At 44.0% G+C, this 18,873-nt stretch overlaps 1 protein-coding gene across 4 annotated transcripts in view; it reads left to right on the forward strand.

The window, feature by feature from the left end:
* The window catches only part of RCBTB2 (RCC1 and BTB domain containing protein 2), a 228,079-nt gene that overhangs the window by 91,132 nt on the left and 118,074 nt on the right, over positions 1-18,873 (forward strand). For all 4 annotated transcript variants that reach the window (XM_030200479.1, XM_030200478.1, XM_030200481.1 and 1 more), the window contains exon 5: positions 7,397-7,563. In XM_030200479.1, the coding sequence (XP_030056339.1) occupies positions 7,397-7,563 (167 nt within the window). The remainder of the gene's footprint in view (positions 1-7,396; positions 7,564-18,873) is intronic.

Genomic DNA, 18,873 nt, shown 5'->3' on the forward strand with positions numbered 1-18,873 from the left:
CGTCTGCACCAGGCTCTGTTGGATGACGTCAGTCATCTGTGTGAATACTTGGCCTGCTATACTTGGAGAACACCTGTCACGGGTAAGAAACTTTGCTTTACCTTTATCCAATCTGTAGGCTGTTCTTAAAAGGTCTCTAACCAAGAACAAAAATTGTGGTCTAAGAGCCCACCCTGTTCAGGACCTTATCAAATGCTTTTTCTGTGTCCACAGATTGGAGAGCAAACCAAGATTGAGTTTGCTGGGCCCTCCAAATGATGTTTAAAGTGCACCAAATGTTATCAGCAACCTGCCGCTTAGGTATAAAACTAGCCTGGTCAGGATGTATCAACGTTGGCAAGACCTGATTTAACCGCTCTGCCATGATTTTTGCTAGAAGTTTGAAATCTACATTTAAAAATGATATGGGTCGATATGAATTGCGTATCACTGGATCTTTTCGAGGCTTCAGTAAAATAAAAACACCTGCCTATAGCATACTCAGGGCACCAAGTTACCTGTCAGCAGCCCATTACCCCACCCTACACTACACAGGTCCCACCTCCCCTGCAAAAAATTTATAAAATTTATCTGTGAACCCATCTAGTCTCGATGCCTTTCGACTAGGTAGTTATTTAATCGCCCCTTCAATTTCAAGAAGTGAAATTGGTACATCTGACTTTTCCCTGTCTATGTGAGAAAGACGTGGTAACTTCACTGAATCTAGATATCTGTGAATTGTGGCCTGGGAAGAATGAGAAGAGTCCCTATATAAGTTCTGTTAAAAAAATTTTTAAAACCCCAAAAAACAGCGACTGATCTCATCAGAATAATGTAAAATACCTCCCTTCCTTTTAATTTTCCGAACTAACAGACCCACTCACTGCTCAAGAAGCTGCCGGGCCAGAAATTCAAAGAAGCACTGGCCAAGCTGCCTACACACAAAATCAACCCTTTCAATCTGTAACCTATTCCAATCACTACAAACCCGAACCAACTGTGTTAAGAGAGCAGGCCTAGAACTATCCTTTTGTCTCTGCTCTAGACAACCCAATCTGTGTTGATCTCTAGATCGTTTTCTTTGTGCCCCCCACTTAATAAGATGACACTGCAACACAGTCTTAAGGGCATCCCAGAGGGTAATTATCTGATACCTCCATGTTGTCATTGTTAATCAGATAATTGTGAATAATTCCATTAATGTTATTACAGATTTGGCAATCCCCAAGTAAATATTCATTGTCGCCAAAACCCTACTCGGGAATCAACCCCCAAGTCTCTCAATTCCACCCACACAGGGGTATAAAAATCAAAATAGACTCTATACCAGTTTCCCAGGTATTCTTTTATAATGATCTATAACACCACATAGGTAAGTCATGTGTAGGTGTCCCTGGAGTGTGAATAAAAAGTGTAGGTGTGCTGTGTGGGGTAATAGAGACACCAGACATCCAGCAAAGCTAATGCTCCTATCAGTTTCAAAAAGCTATCTCATGAGATCTGCCAACATGACCCCTCCCCTTAGAATGATCCAAAGAAGGGTCAAGAGTAAGATTGAAGTCCCCTTCTAAAATAACAACCCCCTGCACAAAATCCAAAAGATGAGACTTTATCCCTGTGAAAAAAAAGCACCTTGCTGTTTGTTAGGAGCATAAATATTTATTATAGTGACCTCACACTCCTGTAGCTTCCCCCTTACTGTGAGACATCTTCCAGAAGGCTCACCATACATATCACCCAGTTCAAAAGCACAGCTCAGATGGATGAATATTGCTACCCCACCTGAGTGTCCACCAACCTGCTGTCCATGTGCAAGATGAATCTTGTAAGCCTTATGCTTCAATAAATGTTGTTCCTTCTCCCATAGATGGGTTTCTTGGAGCCTTCACAATTCCTTGAATACCACACTCTGTTTGCCTGGGTCATTCAGCCCATGAACATTCCAGGAGCTTAATTTATAGTAAGAGCTTACAATTATCCCCCCCCCCCCTAAATTTGAATGCTGGCCTCCACTCTGACTAGCCAGCTTATCTTAATTATGGAGGAAGCCACCCACCACCAGAGGGCATGACCTCCAGCCTTTCCCCAATAACCTCCCTCTGCCCCCTTCACATACATAAACCAACAGTATTCAAATCCCTGCTCCCCTCCCCCACAAAACACAACAACTTAACCCAAATGTTAACAATAAACACAGTACAAAAGTGCTATAAACTGTGTATGCTAAGACAACATACAATATGCGTCAACACATCCTGGATTGAGACAGTCAAAAAATCAAGGAAGCAGTGAAGTGAACACCTGAAATGTTATGTTGCTGAGCCCTTTGCTCTCTGTGATGTTTTGGAGTGGGTACTCAAAACTTTCTGCTAGCCATTAGTTGACCTTGAAGCAGAGGTAGATTTATCTCCGCATTAATAATGTGGTAAATTGTGACATCCCAATTTTTCCAGTGCTTGCCATGCTTCACTACTGTTGCGCATCTTCTTGGACTGGCTTTCAATAGTTACTAAAAGTCCAAATGGGAAAAGCCATCGATAGCGCGATCAGCGGACCACAAAAAAGGGTCACCTCCTATAATTCCCTGCATATGGCAAGTCTCGATAAATGGAAATTCTGCAATTATTCAACACGATCTTTTTCTGGCTTTTAGCTTTGTGTAAAACTGCCTCTTTAACATGAAAATCGTGTGGACTTCGGTTGGGAGATGCAGTAAGGAGGATGGAGGTCTGAGGGCTCCAGCGTCACCATGACTTACCAGCTGCTTATCATCCCCTTTGTCTTCAGCTTCAGTAGACTTTATACCGGGAGTCATTCCTATACCTCTGATTCTAGTGGATGGTGAATCTCAATCTCAATGGCAGCAAGAACTGTGAAAAAGGATTGAGACAAAGGTCGTCCGGGGGATCCCAAGATGGCCAAAAAGAATGCACCACCTTTGCTGTCCCCCCAGCTCCGAGTGGGCTGCCAAGATCACGGTGGAGGTTAGTGTGGCGGTAGAGCAAACTATTGGCAAACAGTTACAAATAGTTATAGATAAATTAGACACGTTGGTCCAAAGGTTTACCGCCATTACTCAAGATATAGAAGAATGACAACATCGTGTTGGGGCCCTAGAGGATGAAAGGCACTTGAGGGATAAGGGAAAACCTCAGCATGCTACCAAGCTAAGACAACTAGAAGAAAATCTTGACGAATTAGAAAATAGATTGCGGAGAAATAATCTACGTTTTTTGGGAATACCAGAATCTCTTCAAGATAAGGATTTCCATTCCTTTTTAGAGAAATGACTACTGGAATCTCTGCGCCTTACAATACTGGCGGGAGCTTTACAAATTGAAAAAGCTCATCGCTTGGGTCCCCGGAGGGAGTTTGCTTAGAAACCCAGGGTAGTTATTTTTAAATTGCTGAATTATACACACAAGCAAGATATCCTATCTGCAATTCGCCAGTGAAACAAGCTTCAATATGAGGGTCAACCTGTTTTATGCTTTCATGATTACTCGTCCGCTGTGTCGGCAGCTAGGAAGGCGTTTGCACCGTTCTGTACAAAACTGGTGCAATGCAAAATTCGATTTACTTTGGCATATCCAGTGAGACTTAAGCTGATGCATAGTGGAGTTACAAAAGAATTTGACGCTGTACCAGAAGCTACTAAATATGTGGAACACCTGATCTTGGAGTTTATGTTGCTTTATGTTTGTCTACTTTGGTGGAAGTTCCGATGAGCAATCCTGTGAAAGGGATGTATTTTGGGCTGACAACATTGCCAAGAATATGGATTGCATACTCTATAACTCTTTGTGGCTAGAGCTTCTCGAGTGAGGATGGGTAACTGAATTGGTACCACCTGCCAGACAAATAACAGTTGAACTAGAAAATGCCTGGCTTCACTGTTCACACTAAGAGAACTGTGCTGACAGTTGAAGATCTCCATTGATCCAGCAAGGTGTCACTAGAGTAATCTTTTCAGATATCCCAAGGGACAACCCCGCTGAAGTTTTTTTTTTTTTTTTAATTCTGAGGGCCAAGTAGGACATCTGCTTTTTGTGAGGACTGTAGTTACTGGGTAATGGCCCATATTTGTTGAACTATGCGTATTTTGAGACTTGCTGATTCGCTGTTCCTAAAGGAGCTTTCTTTTATTTTTTGGTTTGTAGGAGGTGGAGCCTTTAAATAGGAACACCTTTATAGTGGTTTCGGTTAAAGAAGGGGAGGGGACAGTAATAGAAGTGATAGGAAGAGGTTCTCCAGATGAGGGTTGGATGGGGGGAATGGGAGGGGGACTCTAGCTCTGTAAGTTTTGTGAATTGGAGGCATCAAGGGATTTGGAGAATGCTAACTTTATTGGGTGGAGGCTGGGACACTCCTCAGGGATTTGCATGTTATTCTGTGTGGTCTTCTCAATGTATACTCTGGGTTAATTGGTAATAAAATCAGTACATGGAATGTGTGTGCATTAGCTCTCCAATTAAAAGAAACAAAATTCTTCAAACTTTAAATAAACAGGGGGAGGGGTGTCCATTACTTTTTTTGCAAGAAACTCACCTGATGAAAGAAGAACATGGGAAGCTATGTAAGTGGTAGGTTGGAGAATATTTGCAGGCCCCAGCAGTGAGTAAAAAGGCAGCAGTAATTATTTTAATAAAAAAAGGAATTCGGGTGGTGACCCATAAGGTGTCTGCAGATCCAGGAGGGGGGAGGTATGTTATTGCTTTAGTGCAATATTATGGACAAGTCCTTCTATACAACCCTATTAAAAGAACTACACCAATAGGAGGACTATCCCAGTATCATGGGGGGTGATTTTAATGAGGTGTGTGATGTTAGTATGGATTGCTTCCACAGAAGAAGAAGAAATCCTCAAGGACAATTGGGTGGCATTTCACAAATTGGTGGAGTGCTGGACATGGTGGATGTGTGGAGAGCCTTATGTCCATCTAGTGATAACTGAAAAACGAGCTTGCGGAGCTACTGCTAGTGATATGCAACTTATCCTTAAAATCGAGCGTGGTACCGGAAGATTGGAGGGTGGCCAATGTAACGCCCATTTTTAAAAAAGGCTCCAGGGGAGATCCGGGAAATTATAGACCGGTGAGTCTGACGTCGGTGCCTGGGAAAATGGTAGAGGCTATTATTAAAAACAAAATTACAGAGCACATCCAAGGACATGGATTACTGAGACCAAGTCAGCATGGCTTTTGTGTGGGGAAATCTTGCCTGACCAATTTACTTCAATTCTTTGAAGGAGTGAACAAACATGTGGACAAAGGGGAGTCGGTTGATATTGTGTATCTGGATTTTCAAAAGGCTTTTGACAAGGTACCTCATGAAAGGCTACAGAGGAAATTGGAGGGTCATGGGATAGGAGGAAATGTCCTATTGTGGATTAAAAACTGGTTGAAGGATAGGAAACAGAGAGTGGGGTTAAATGGGCAGTATTCACAATGGAGAAGGGTAGTTAGTGGGGTTCCTCAGGGGTCCGTGCTAGGACCGCTGCTTTTTAATATATTTATAAATGATTTAGAGATGGGAGTAACTAGCGAGGTAATTAAATTTGCTGATGACACAAAGTTATTCAAAGCCGTTAAATCACGACAGGATTGTGAAAAATTACAAGAGGACCTTACGAGACTGGGAGACTGGGCGGCTAAATGGCAGATGATGTTTAATGTGAGCAAGTGCAAGGTGATGCATGTGGGAAAAAAGAACCCGAATTATAGCTACGTCATGCAAGGTTCCACGTTAGGAGTTACGGACCAAGAAAGGGATCTGGGTGTCGTCGTCGATAACACACTGAAACCTTCTGCTCAGTGTGCTGCTGCGGCTAAGAAAGCGAATAGAATGTTGGGTATTATTAGGAAAGGTATGGAAAACAGGTGTGAGGATGTTATAATGCCGTTGTATCGCTCCATGGTGCGACCGCACCTTGAGTATTGTGTTCAATTCTGGTCGCCGCATCTCAAGAAAGATATAGTAGAATTGGAAAAGGTGCAGCGAAGGGCGACTAAAATGATAGCGGGGATGGGACGACTTCCCTATGAAGAAAGACTAAGGAGGCTAGGGCTATACAGCTTGGAGAAGAGACGGCTGAGGGGAGACATGATAGAGGTATATAAAATAATGAGTGGAGTGGAACAGGTGGATGTGAAGCTTCTGTTCACGCTTTCCAAAAATACTAGGACTAGGGGGCATGCGATGAAACTACAGTGTAGTAAATTTAAAACAAATCTGAGAAAATTTTTCTTCACCCAACGTGTAATTAAACTCTGGAATTCGTTGCCGGAGAAAGTGGTGAAGGCGGTTAGCTTAGCAGAGTTTAAAAAGGGGTTGGACGGTTTCCTAAAGGACAAGTCCATAAACCGCTACTAAACGGACTTGGAAAAATCCAAAATTCCAGGAATAACATGTATAGAATGTTTGTATGTTTGGGAAGCTTGCCAGGTGCCCTTGGCCTGGATTGGCCGCTGTCGTGGACAGGATGCTGGGCTCGATGGACCCTTGGTCTTTTCCCAGTATGGCATTACTTATGTACTTATGTACTTATATCTGATCGGGATTATACCTATCTTTCACGTGCCCACTCCACCATGTTCAGAATAGACTACCTTTTAATTTCTAGAGAAAATTTCGCTAAAGTAGAATCATGTGTAATAGCACCCCTCATGATATCTGATCACACATGGTAGAATTTGGGATAGATCTGTCAGTGACTGCAGTCTGCCGTGTCCTCCCCCCTCTGGCAGGAATTTGCAAATTCGGGTAACCACTTGCAAACAATCTTTATATAATTCAGTTTCAAGGATCCCTTTGAATCTCAAGTTGTGCTATTGAGATCTGTTTTCCAGACTTTCCCAACAAATCAAAAACAGCCTGGTGCTCCTATAGATATTGTTTCTCTGCTGTTTGCAGACTGATCTATGACACCACAAAGATTTATGAAGCAACAAGTTTACTGCTTCTGATTTGGACAATGGCTCATTTTGTCCCCAGTGGGATTGGGTGGCAGAGCAGTAATCTGCCACATAGTACGTGTTCTCCAAACCAAGAAATAATTGTTTTCAGTTCATAGTTCAGTTTCTACACTTAATACTTAGAGTAATGCAAATAGTGATTTATTGCTTCTACTGCAGACCATACACCATTGTGGTGCTTTTCCTGGAAATTGCCTCTTTGTTACTTTGGGAAAATCTCATCTGTTTCCTTATTGCTTTCCTCAATGAATTTCACTTTTTCCTTCCTTGGGCTTACACTATGTACCAAATGTTTGTAGTAGGACAACATGCTGTAACTTGCAAATCACATTTGATAGTGTTAGAACGGAAATAGACAAAAAACTGTTTCTTTTTTCATAGGATGGTGTTTAGGTGTACAGATTTATGTTAAATGTCCCAAATTATTTGTGCTTTCTTAACAGAAGGTGAAGTATACAGTTGGGGGCACAATGCCTATTGCCAGCTAGGAAATGGGACAACTAATCCGGGTTTACTTCCTTGCCTAGTGACAACTAACTTGGTTAACAAACAAGCAACAGCTGTGGCGTGTGGTTCTCATCATTCCATGGTTTTGACATCTGATGGGGAGGTAACAACTGCTGTTAGTCCTATGTGTATGTCAGATTTTTGTTTAGATAATGCCTCTGTGTGTAAGAAATCAAATTTGTTTGCCAATTAAAGTATCTAGGTTTCTCTGTCTATGAAGCAGCCACACACTTCCTTGATGGCGCCTGCAAAACAATCTCTCAGACCTCAGAAAACTGATTTCTTTCTGATTATGTTGCTGCCTCATGAGCTTTCTCAGTCTGCGTTTGTCTGTGCTATTGCTCAGATAGTTTATATCCTTTCTGCATATTTTTTGTACTAATTTTTTTTTATTTCTCGTAAGCTCCCCTTGAAACTTCTCCCTCTCCACTTGGAAAACAAATTTGAGTTGGATAAGTTGGGAGGTTTCATGAAGTGCTGTTACGAGTATGAGATGACCACTAGTGTCTAGAATTGGATGCTGATGTCCCTTACTTCCGTCATAATACAAGGATATTACTAAGGGTGAGGTGCTTCAGGGGCTACAGAATATAGGTTCTGTATTCCTCTGTAAACTCTCCTGATCCGCTGAAGAAATCTAAGGAGGGTAATGCAGAGCTTTTTTGTATTAACTATTTAAGTAAGCCTGATGTAAGGGAGAACCTTTAGCGTTTATCCCCTTTAGTTCACTTGCAGATACCTCTGAGAATTGGACAACTAAACACAAACATTACGATAACACACCTTCTGTAATGAAACTGTAAAAATGTATTAATTGAACCTGAACATCATAAATTCTTTGTAGTATTGAAAAACCAAGACACTAACATTAAAAGAAGAAATGGATTTTTTTTTTTTGAGTGATGTGTGTTTTCTTTTCCTTTTTAGGGACAGAACTCCCTTTTGGAAAGAAGAGAATAGCAAGATGCAGCAGCAGCAGCTGTAGCCAGAGTAGCATAAACAAGCCAAAGCAGTAAGACTTGGGCAAAGCATAATAATCAGTGGCATGAACAGCCCAGATACTAACTCTAGAGAAAGAGAAACAAGAGTGACAGAGCAGGCAGTGACGCAGACAGCAGTAGATAGAGCATAGTAACATAGTAGATGACGGCAGAAAAAGACCTGCATGGTCCATCCAGTCTGCCCAACAAGATAAACTCATGTGTATACCTTACCTTAATTAGTATGCAACCAAAATAGCAGTCCAGGCACCTGCAGAATATAGAGCAGTGGGTTTAGGCAGTGATATGCAGTAGCAGCAGCAATAGAAGAGAAGGTTGGGGAGGAGGAGATAATTTTCTCCTTTTTCTGTTTATGTGAGTATAACAGAATCCACTGGGGGGAAAAAAGACCAGGCTGTGGAGAATGCAGTGGCAACTGACAAAGCCCACAGCTTTGCTGCCTTGGCCCTGTGGGAGATTTATCAGAGCTGTTTTGGTTTGATTGGGGGCTGTGCTGCCTGTGTTCTGAAAAACAAACTTTTCTTTCTCTATATCTCACCTGAAACAAACGTTAAGGAAAAAAACCACTGTTCTTCCTTTCACTGGCTGTACTTTCTAAGCCTCTCTCTTTCTGTTAACTCCTTTTTAAGCTTCTCTTTCCTATAAACTAATCTAAAATAGCTAGTTTTGATTCTGTGCTGGTAGTTCCTTCTTCAATTGTGTTACATTTCTGTGCTGGTGATTCCTAAGTTGTCTTAAAAGTGTTCCTTGCAACTTTTTCTATTGAGGGAAGTAATCCAATTAACTGCATGATCTAATTTTGTCAGGAACTGGGCAACATTCTGGGAAAGGGGGAACCTATTCCGGAAGGATGGACTCCACCTTAACTGGGATGGGACCGGGCTGCTGGCATCATCATTTAAAAAAGAGAGAGAGCAGCTTTTAAACTAGGAACGAGGGGAACGCCAACAGTCCCACAAAAACGTATGGTTCGGAATAAGGTACCTTGCAAAGATATCACCCAAACAGGGAAGACAGGTTTTCTTGATAGTGAGGTTGCAAAAGATACTGTAGTAGATTCAATGTCCTTAAATAAAAATAATAAAAACCAGACAAAAGATAGTAAAATAGTACTGTCAAGCAAACAACATGATGTGATAAGGAATAACAAGTCTAGCTTGAAGTGTCTATATGCAAATGCTAGGAGCCTAAGACATAAGATGGGAGAATTAGACTATATTGCACTGAATGAAGAAATAGACATAATAGGCATCTCTGAGACCTGATGGAAGGAGGATAACCAGTGGGATACAAATTATATCGTAGTGATAGGGTGGACCGGAGTAGGGGAGGAGTAGCATTGTATGTTAACGAGAGGCTTGAATCAAATAGATTGAAAATTCTGCAGGAAACAAAAGACCTCTTGGAACCATTGTGGATCAAAATTCCATGTGTAAAGGGGAAAAGGACAGTGATAAGGGTGTACTACCGTCCGCCCAACCGGGATGAGCAGACAGACGCAGTCATGTTAAAAGAAATTAGTGAGGCAAATAAATTAGGCAACGCAATAATAATGGGTGATTTTAATTACCCCTGCAATGTATGGAATATGTAGAATCCAATCACCGTCTTATATCAAAAAATTCTACAATTTACCAGCGTTTGAAGGGCGATAACAATATATAAACATGTAAGATGGTGGAGAAAAAAGACCTCAGTGAAAGCCGGACACACTTCTTACAAAGGACACTCCTTAAATAGAGAGGGGACCTCTTAATCATTAGTCTCAAAAAAACTCCACGTACTACTCTTTCATGTTACAAAACATAACGCCCTTTCAAGTCACTGTAAAGGAAGGCAAAAAATGGCAAAATGCCGTTACTTAGCTTAGGATAGTAATTCATTGTCACTCTCTTTCGTCCGTGCAGTGTCTCTCACAGTCCATTCCTGCACTGCACTTGATCCCGACAGGGTAGCCCTGTTATTCAAAGTAGTCAAATCGCGGGAAGATTGTGAAAAACTACAAGAGGACCTTATGAGACTGGGGGACTGGGCGTCTAAATGGCAGATGACGTTTAATGTGAACAAGTGCAAAGTGATGCATGAGGGAAAGAGGAACCCAAACTATAACTACGTCATGCAAGGTTCAGCGTTGGGAGTCACGGACCGAGAAAGGGATCTAGGTGTCATCATTGATGATACATTGAAAACTTCTGCTCAATGTGCTGCTGCGGCTAGGAAAGCAAATAGAATGTTGGATATCATTAGGAAAGGGATTGAAAACAAAAATAAGGATATTATTCTGCCATTGTATCGCTCCATGGTGCGACTGCACCTCGATTATTGTGTTCAATTCTGGTTGCCGCACCTCAAAAAAGACATAGTGGAATTGGAAAAGGTGCAGAGAAGGGCGACAAAGATGATACAGGGGATGGGACAACTTCCCTATCAGGATAGGCTGAAGAGGCTGGGGCTCTTTAGCTTGGAGAAAAGGCGGCTGAGGGGAGATATGATAGAGGTCTATAAGATAATGAATAGAATGGAACGGGTCGATGTGGAGCGTCTATTTATGCTTTCCAAAAATACTAGGACAAGGGGGCACGCGATGAAGCTGCAGTGTGGTAATTTTAAAACGAATTGGATGAATTTTTCTTCACTTAACGCATAGTTAAAATCTGGAATTCGCTGCCGGAAAAGGTGGTTAAGGCGGTTAACTTAGCGGACTTCAAAAAAGGGTTGGACGGCTTCCTGGAGGAAAAAGCCATAGAATGTTATTGAATGGACGAGGGAATAATATAGTATTTCTAGGATGGGCAGGACAAATTGCTTGTTCTTTTGGCTGCTGTCGGTGACAGGGTGCTGGGCTCGATGGACCCTTAGTCTGTCCTAGCATGGCGATGCTTATGTAAGATACTGAGAGCAAAAAGAGTGGGCAGCCGGGTATGCATCACTATAGTGGAGCTCTGCCCACAGTCATTTTCCCAATCACATGGAACTTGAGGGGGAGTGAAGTTGGTGGGGGGGGGGGAGGGGGGCAGATGGTTTGTCTCTAGGAACACAGGTTGCCACCAAGTTTGGAGGTAGCCATGGACTCTCTGTCCCCTGCTATTGAGAATATCTGTTCACTGGGCACACAGGTTGATGGATAGGAAAAGACAGGCAGGGTGATCTGGTTTAGTGTGTTTCTCTCTGTCCACCTCCACTCTGAGGTGCACAGGCTACTTTGGTATTTTGACTAGCTGACCTGGTGGTCTAGTTTCTGCTGATTATATGGAGCCAGTGCCTTGCTCCTGTTTGTTTCTCTCTTGTCCACTCCTCACCTCCAGCTGATGGATTCAGAATAAAATTGGTACTATCTAGTAAGTCCTAGTAACATAGTAGATGACGGCAGATAAAGACCTGTATGGTCCATTCAGTCTGCCCTATAAGATAAACTCATTACATATGGTGTGAAGTGATACATCATATGTATACCTGATCTTGATTTTATCCTTGCTATTTTTAGGGCATAGACTGTAGAAGTCTGCCCGGCACTGGCCTTGTTCTAAAATTTCTGAAGTTGTTGTTAAAGTCCCCAAATAGTTCCACTCCAGCCCATCCAAATCTATTCAGCCTTGATCAGGGCACAGACCGTAGAAGTCTGCCCAGCACCGGCTTTCCTACCTAATATCCACTAAGCTTCTTTGGATCTGATCCTTCTAAACAGGATTCCTTTGCGTTTGTCCCATGCATTTTTGAATTCCGTTACCATTTTCATCTCTACCACCTCCTGCGGGAGGGCATTCCAGCAATCTACTGTACAATATAGACTTCCGGACACTTATACTGCTCCTACCACCCTCCTCGGATAAACCTGCCAACAGCTATAGAATACACTGGGGAGGAAATGGGTGGGGATCGGTGCTGGGGATAGCCTGCACATGCTCAGAAGGGTGTGAAAAAGGGTCTTCTGAGTAAGAGATTTAATCTGTTCGTGGAGATGTCGGATGACATCATTTATGGTTTGCCCTTACAGCTGATCAAATTTAAAAAATGCTCTCCCATTTAGGAGCCCTTCCTTGCAGATCTGAGAGAATTACCTGGAATAACCAATAGCTGGAATTCTCATAAAATTATGAAAAATGTTTCTTGTTGGTTGGCACTGCTTTATCAGTTGCTGTGACATATTCATTTTAGTCACTGGTAATGTTCTAATTATTTGTTCCAGGGGCGTAGCTACGTGGGGCTACTAGGGCATGGGCCCCCTTAGATTTGGCCCTGGCCCCCCCTCCACCGCCAACCCCTTCAACCCCCCCCCCTCCCGCCACCAACCCCCCACCCCCGCCATCTTCGGGTACCATTGCTGGCCAAAGTCCTCTTCTCCAGCACTGCCGCGTTGCTGATCTGCAAGGCTTCTGTTTCTGTGAGTCTGACGTCCTGCACATATTATGACCCATTTAGTCTAAACTTCATAGAGAAAAAAAATGTACATTGGCATACTGATTGTTTATGTTTAAAATGCTAGGTAACCCGCCATTTCTAGTTATAGATCATGGCAGCTAACAGTATCAAAATAAGCGTAACTAGTTTTCAGAGGCTGGAAAGGAATGCTAAAATTAAAATAGGAAAGAAAAAGACCAATAAAGAGAAAAACAGTTGCACGCATTAAAAGAAACTAAAAGTTTGGACACACCACCATAAACCCTGGACTATTAAATCGGGGGCTTGAAAGCTCTATTGAAAAACATGAGTTTTTAACAGAGACCTTGTGAATGACATTTCAGTTATGAGCACATCTGCAGGATGAGTTTTGAGCACAACTGTGTAGGCTTGTTTAGTATGTAAGATTTTTTTAGATAGGATGATGAATGTAAGTTGAGTTATAGAAATTTTTAAAGTTTTGATGTAGGTATTTGATATTAAAAAGTATATTTAATATTGATAGTCATATGGTTACTTGGAGTTTATTATAACTATTAAAGGTTGAAAAATGTCTGACCCACATATAATAAGTATAGTCACATTATACTGTATTGTGTCTCATATTGTCAGCACAAATACTAAATTGCTTGATATCGTAAACAGGTCCATCCTGTGGATTGGTGAATCATTTTAACTGCAATGAAATTGAACAAGTTGTGCAATGCCCACACTTCGAAATAGCTTATTACTGGTGTTCCAGCTAATGTTCTATCAAGAGTTCTTGCTCCCCTAATGATACCTGAAGGAATTTTTATTTCTAATGAATGTAACAAATGTTTATCACAAAAACATTCATATACCCTTAGAACACATCATTTCTTTATTAATCTTATTGGACAACTGAACATAATAGAGTACATATGCTAATGCATCTTCCTATGGCTTTCCTTCAACTTGTAATGAAGATTCTCAACCATTGTGCAGAGCTCATCTAAAACCCTCCTTGGTTTATAATAATGGGATTTTTATACTCCTGCAATCTGTTGCCTAACTCGGCAGCTTGGGCCTTGTTAACATTTCTTAAGGATTAAGTTCATCCAAAATGCAAAAATTAGGCATATTTTGGAAGGCTATTCTTTGATTTGGTTAAAAGCTACATAATCCAGTAAAATATGACCATCTATGGATTTAATGCATGCTGTGACCGGCATAGCAGGCCAGGATCTTATTTTGGGGGAAGAAGCCATTCCATGTCAAGAAAGTGAATCTACACCACCAGTCACCATCCTGGTCTGTTCTTCAGTGAGCCCCATTCTTCCGCATTATTCTCTCTCCTCATTTGCTGGTGGCTCTTGCATAACGCATATTTCTGGTTGTTCCTCAGTCGGCATTGGAATTAGCAAGTAAGAATAGCCATACTGGGTCAGACCAATGGTCCATCTAGCTCAGTATCCTGTTTCCAACAGTGACCAATCAAGGTCACAAGTGCCTGGCAGAAACCCAAATAGTAGCAAATTTCCTGCTACCAATCCCAGTGTAAGCAGTTGCTTCCCCATGTCTATCTCAATAGCAGACTATGGACTTTTCCTCCAGGAACTTATCCAAACCTTTCTAAAAATGAGATATGCTAACTGCTGTTAACACATCCTCTGATAATGAGTTCCAGAGCTTAACTATTCATTGAGTGAAAAACTATTACCTCCTATTTGTTTTAAAAGTTTTTACATGTAACTTCGTTGAGTTTTCCCTGATTTGAAAGAGTAAAAAATCGATTCACTTCTACTCATTCTACACCACTCAGAATTTTGCAGACCTCAATCATATCTCCCCTCAGCCGCCTCTTTTTCCAAACTGAAGAGCCCTAACCTCTTTAACCTTTCCTCATATGAGAGGATTTTATACCCTTTATCATTTTGATTGCTTGCTTTGAACTTTTTCTAATTACGTTATATCTCTTTTGAGATACGGCGACCAAAATTGAATGCAATACTTAAGGTGAGGTTGCACCATGGAGTGATAACAAAGGCATAATAATATTTGTGGTCTTATTTACCATTCCTTTCCTAATAATTCCTTACATCCTGTTTACTTTTTTGACTACCATTGCACCCTGGGCAGAAAATTTCAGCGTATTGTCTACAATGACACCTAGATCTTTTTCTTGGTGCCAACTCCCAAGGTGGACCCTTGCATCAGGTAACTATGATTCGGATTATTTTTCCCAATGTGTATCACTTTGCATTTGTCCACAATAATTTCATCTGCCATTTGGATGTCCAGTCTTCCAATTTCCTAAGGTCTTCCTGCAGTTTTACACAGTCCACATGTGTTTTGATAACTTTGAATAGCTTTGTGTCATTTGCATATTTAATCACCTCACTTGTTCAAAATTCCATATCATTTATAAATATGTTAAATAGCACCTGTCACAGTGCAGATCCTTGGGGCACTCCACTATTCACCCATCTCCATTGAGAAAAACGGCCATTTAACCCTAGCATCTGTTTTCTGTTGAAAAAACAATTTTTAATCCACCACAGAACATTGCCTCTTATCCTTTGACTCTTTAATTTTCTTAGGAGTCTCTCATGAGGAACTTTATCAAAAGTTTTCTGAAAATCTAGATGCACTATTCAGCTTATAATTGAAAGAGAAAAACGCCTATATTGCGACCCAAATTGGGAGATGGGCGTCTTTCTCCCGTGGGCGCCCAAATCGGTATAATCGAAAGCTGATTTTGGGCATTTCCTACTGCAATCCATTGCGGAAACGGGTAAAGTTGATGGGGGCGTGTTGGAGGCGTGGTGAAGGCGGAACTGGGGCATGGTTATCGGCCGAGGAGAGATGCGCGTCTTTAGCTGATAATCGAAAAAAAAGGCGTTTTTACCGCAATTTTGGGTCACACTTTTTGGACCCTTTTTTTTCACAAACCGGTCCCAAAAAAGTACCCCAACTGAACAGATGACCACTGGAGGGAATCGGGGATGACCTCCCCGGACTCCCCCAGTGGTCACTAACCCCCTCCCACCACAAAAAAACCCACTTAACAAACTTTTTTTCCAGCCTGTATGCAGCCTCAAATGCCGTACCCACCTCTATGACAGCAGAATGTGTTCTATCCTGTGACAGCCTTTCCCTGGTTCTGATGTGGCTCTCGGGTGAGTGTGACACCTTTTCTGTTATGCACACTGCAGAGTCACATCAGCAATGCATTGTGGTGGGTGTAGAGTATTGGGCTCCGTGATTCCAGTAGCTTGTGGCAAATGCTCACGATCTTGGTAGTTGGTAGGCTCTACTCCCATGGTGCTTTTCCCCCTGCTTACTGGGTCAGAGTGTGCCCTGTTTTGTTTCCGGTAGTCCATGAGGTAGTGGCCATTTTTGTAAGCCAGTTTTAGATCCCTTTCACGTGTTAGCCACGTTACAGAACTTAGTTCTTCCCTTGAATGTGGCTGAAAGAGGGCATTGTACAGCATTCTGCCAGCTCTGACCTACTGCTCATCTCAGTACTAGGGAGACTCGTTGCCAGTGGGGCAAAACCTCTGATCTACAGTTAACTGTGAGTAAGTGTGCTTATTCCAATAAAGGACGTTTTCGGAGAGATTAGTCTTCAGGTGTCAACTGGTGTGCCAATGTTATATAGCAGCAACCAGTCCTAGAGGCCTGTGTGTATGCAGGTCCCTGGAGCACTTTTAGTGGGTACCGCAGTGCACTTCAGCCAGGTGGACCTAGGCCCATCCCCCCCTACCTGTAACACTTGTGCTGGTAAATGGGAGGCCTCCAAAACCCACTGTACCCACATGTAGGTGCCCTCTTCACCCCTAAGAGCTATGGTAGTGTTGTACATTTGTGGGTAGTGGGTTTTTGGGGAGGGGTTGGGTGCTCAGCACCCGTGGTAAGGGAGCTATGCATGTGGGAGTGTTGTCTGAAGTCCACTACACTGACCTCTAGGGTGCCCAGTTGGTGTCCTGGCATGTCAGGGGGGCGAGTGTACTACGAATCGTGGCCCCTCCCACGACCAAATGGCTCGGATTAGGACGTTTTTGAGCTGGGCGTTTTTAGTTTCCATTATCGCTAAAAAACAAACAAACGCCCAGCTGAAAAACGTCCATTTTTTCGAAAATACGGTCTGTCCCGCCTCTTCACGTACCCATTTTCGGACATAGATGCCCATGGAGATAGGCGTTCGCGTTTGATTATGCCCCTCCAGGTGTACCAAAAGATCATCTGCAAATGCAAATCTGCAATTTGAATTCCTGCGCTCCCGACCGAATTCCCCGAATATCTGGGTTAGATATTATTTCTCGAGTTATAGGATCTAAAGTCAAAACGAATAATAGGGGCGACAACGGGCATTCTCCGAGGACAAGCAGGCTGCTTGTTCTCACTGATGGGTGACGTCCACGGCAGCCCCTCCAATCGGAAACTTCACTAGCAAAGTCCTTTGCTAGTCCTCGCGCGCCCGCGCGCACCGCGCATGCGCGGCCGTTTTCCCGCCCGAAACCGGCTCGAGCCGGCCAGTCTTCTTTTGTCCGCACTCGGTACGGTCGTTTTTTCGCCGTGTCGAGCCCCGGAAAGTCGACCTCGCGCGTCCAAAGTTTCTTTGAGCGTGTTTTTTTCTTCGGAAAAGCTTTGTTCTACTGCGGGAAGTGCTCCGGACACCCTCCCCGGGTTTCGTGTCAATCCTCCCCGTACTTCCAGCTTTTTGCCCCGCTAAGTTTTCTTTCGTCGTCGGGGTAGGCCTCTTTCGGCCTCGGTCGAGATTTTTCTCCCTCTAAATTTTGGTGCTTCAATTTTCGCCATTTCGGCTTTTGATTTCGCCGGCGTGATTTTTCCGCCCATGACATCGAAGCCTTCCAGCGGCTTCAAGAAGTGCACCCAGTGCGCCCGGGTTATCTCGCTCACTGATCGACACTCGTCGTGTCTTCAGTGTCTGGGGGCTGAGCACCGCCCTCAGAACTGCAGTCTGTGTTCCCTGCTTCAAAGGCGGACTCAGGTAGCGAGACTAGCCCAGTGGAACGTGTTGTTCTCGGGCTCTTCGTCGGCATCGGCACCGGGATCTTCGAGTGCATCGACGTCGTCAGCGTCCAGACCATCTTCCTCGGCCGCCCTTGCATCGAGTGCATCGAGGCATCGGGCCTCTGCATCGGCGCCGAGACATCGGATAGCTGCATCGACGTCGGTGGTACCGGGACCTCGTCTCCTGATGTCGTCGGACGGTGGTGCATCGAGTGGAGTGCAGGTGAGGGCTGTCCATTCCCCTGCTGGTGGCGGTGAGCCCTCGGGTGGGTCTCCTCCTACCCTGAGGGCTCCTGCGGTACAGCCCCCCCGAGATCGACCCCCTTCGGTCTCGGCCCCGAGGAAGTGACGGGTGGATTCTACGTCCTCCTCGTCGGTGCCGGGGAGCTCCGGTGACATGCTTCGGAAGAAATCGAAGAAGCATCGACACCGGTCTCCTCCCCGTGTCGGCACCGAGAGCTCTGGGTCGCCGAGGGATTCGGCACCCAGCAGGCATCGGCACCGAGAGGACCGCTCACCCTCTGTTCAAGAGGTGTCGATGCGCTCCACTCTGGACAGCCCGGAACAGCCTCCTCGCCAGGAACAGGTTCTGACGTCGACACCTGCATCGACCTCTCAGCCTTTTTCTGCAGCCACTCTGAACGAGAGCCTCCGGGCCGTTCTCCCAGAGATTCTGGGAGAGCTGTTGCGCCCTACCCCTCCGGTACCGGCGGTGCTTGCGCCTCCGGTACCGTCGAGCGTGGCGCCGGCTGGCCCATCGCCCAGGTTGAGGTCCCCGACGTCGGTACCGCGTGCGGTGCCGACCGCGGCCACCTCCCAGGAGGGCTCCCCGACTACGTCGGCGGAGGGAGCTTCGCCGATGCGGGCGAGGGAGTCTACCTCTCGACGCCCCCATCGTGGACGTGGCTCCACGGAGTCGAGCAGGGCGAGGTTGCAGACACAGGTTCGTGAACTTGTGTCTGACACCGAGGGTGAGGCCTCGTGGGAGGAAGAGGAAGACCCCAGATATTTCTCTG

Source organism: Microcaecilia unicolor, chromosome 4 (genome assembly GCF_901765095.1).
Source record: "Microcaecilia unicolor chromosome 4, aMicUni1.1, whole genome shotgun sequence".
Taxonomy (NCBI): Eukaryota; Metazoa; Chordata; class Amphibia; order Gymnophiona; family Siphonopidae; genus Microcaecilia; species Microcaecilia unicolor.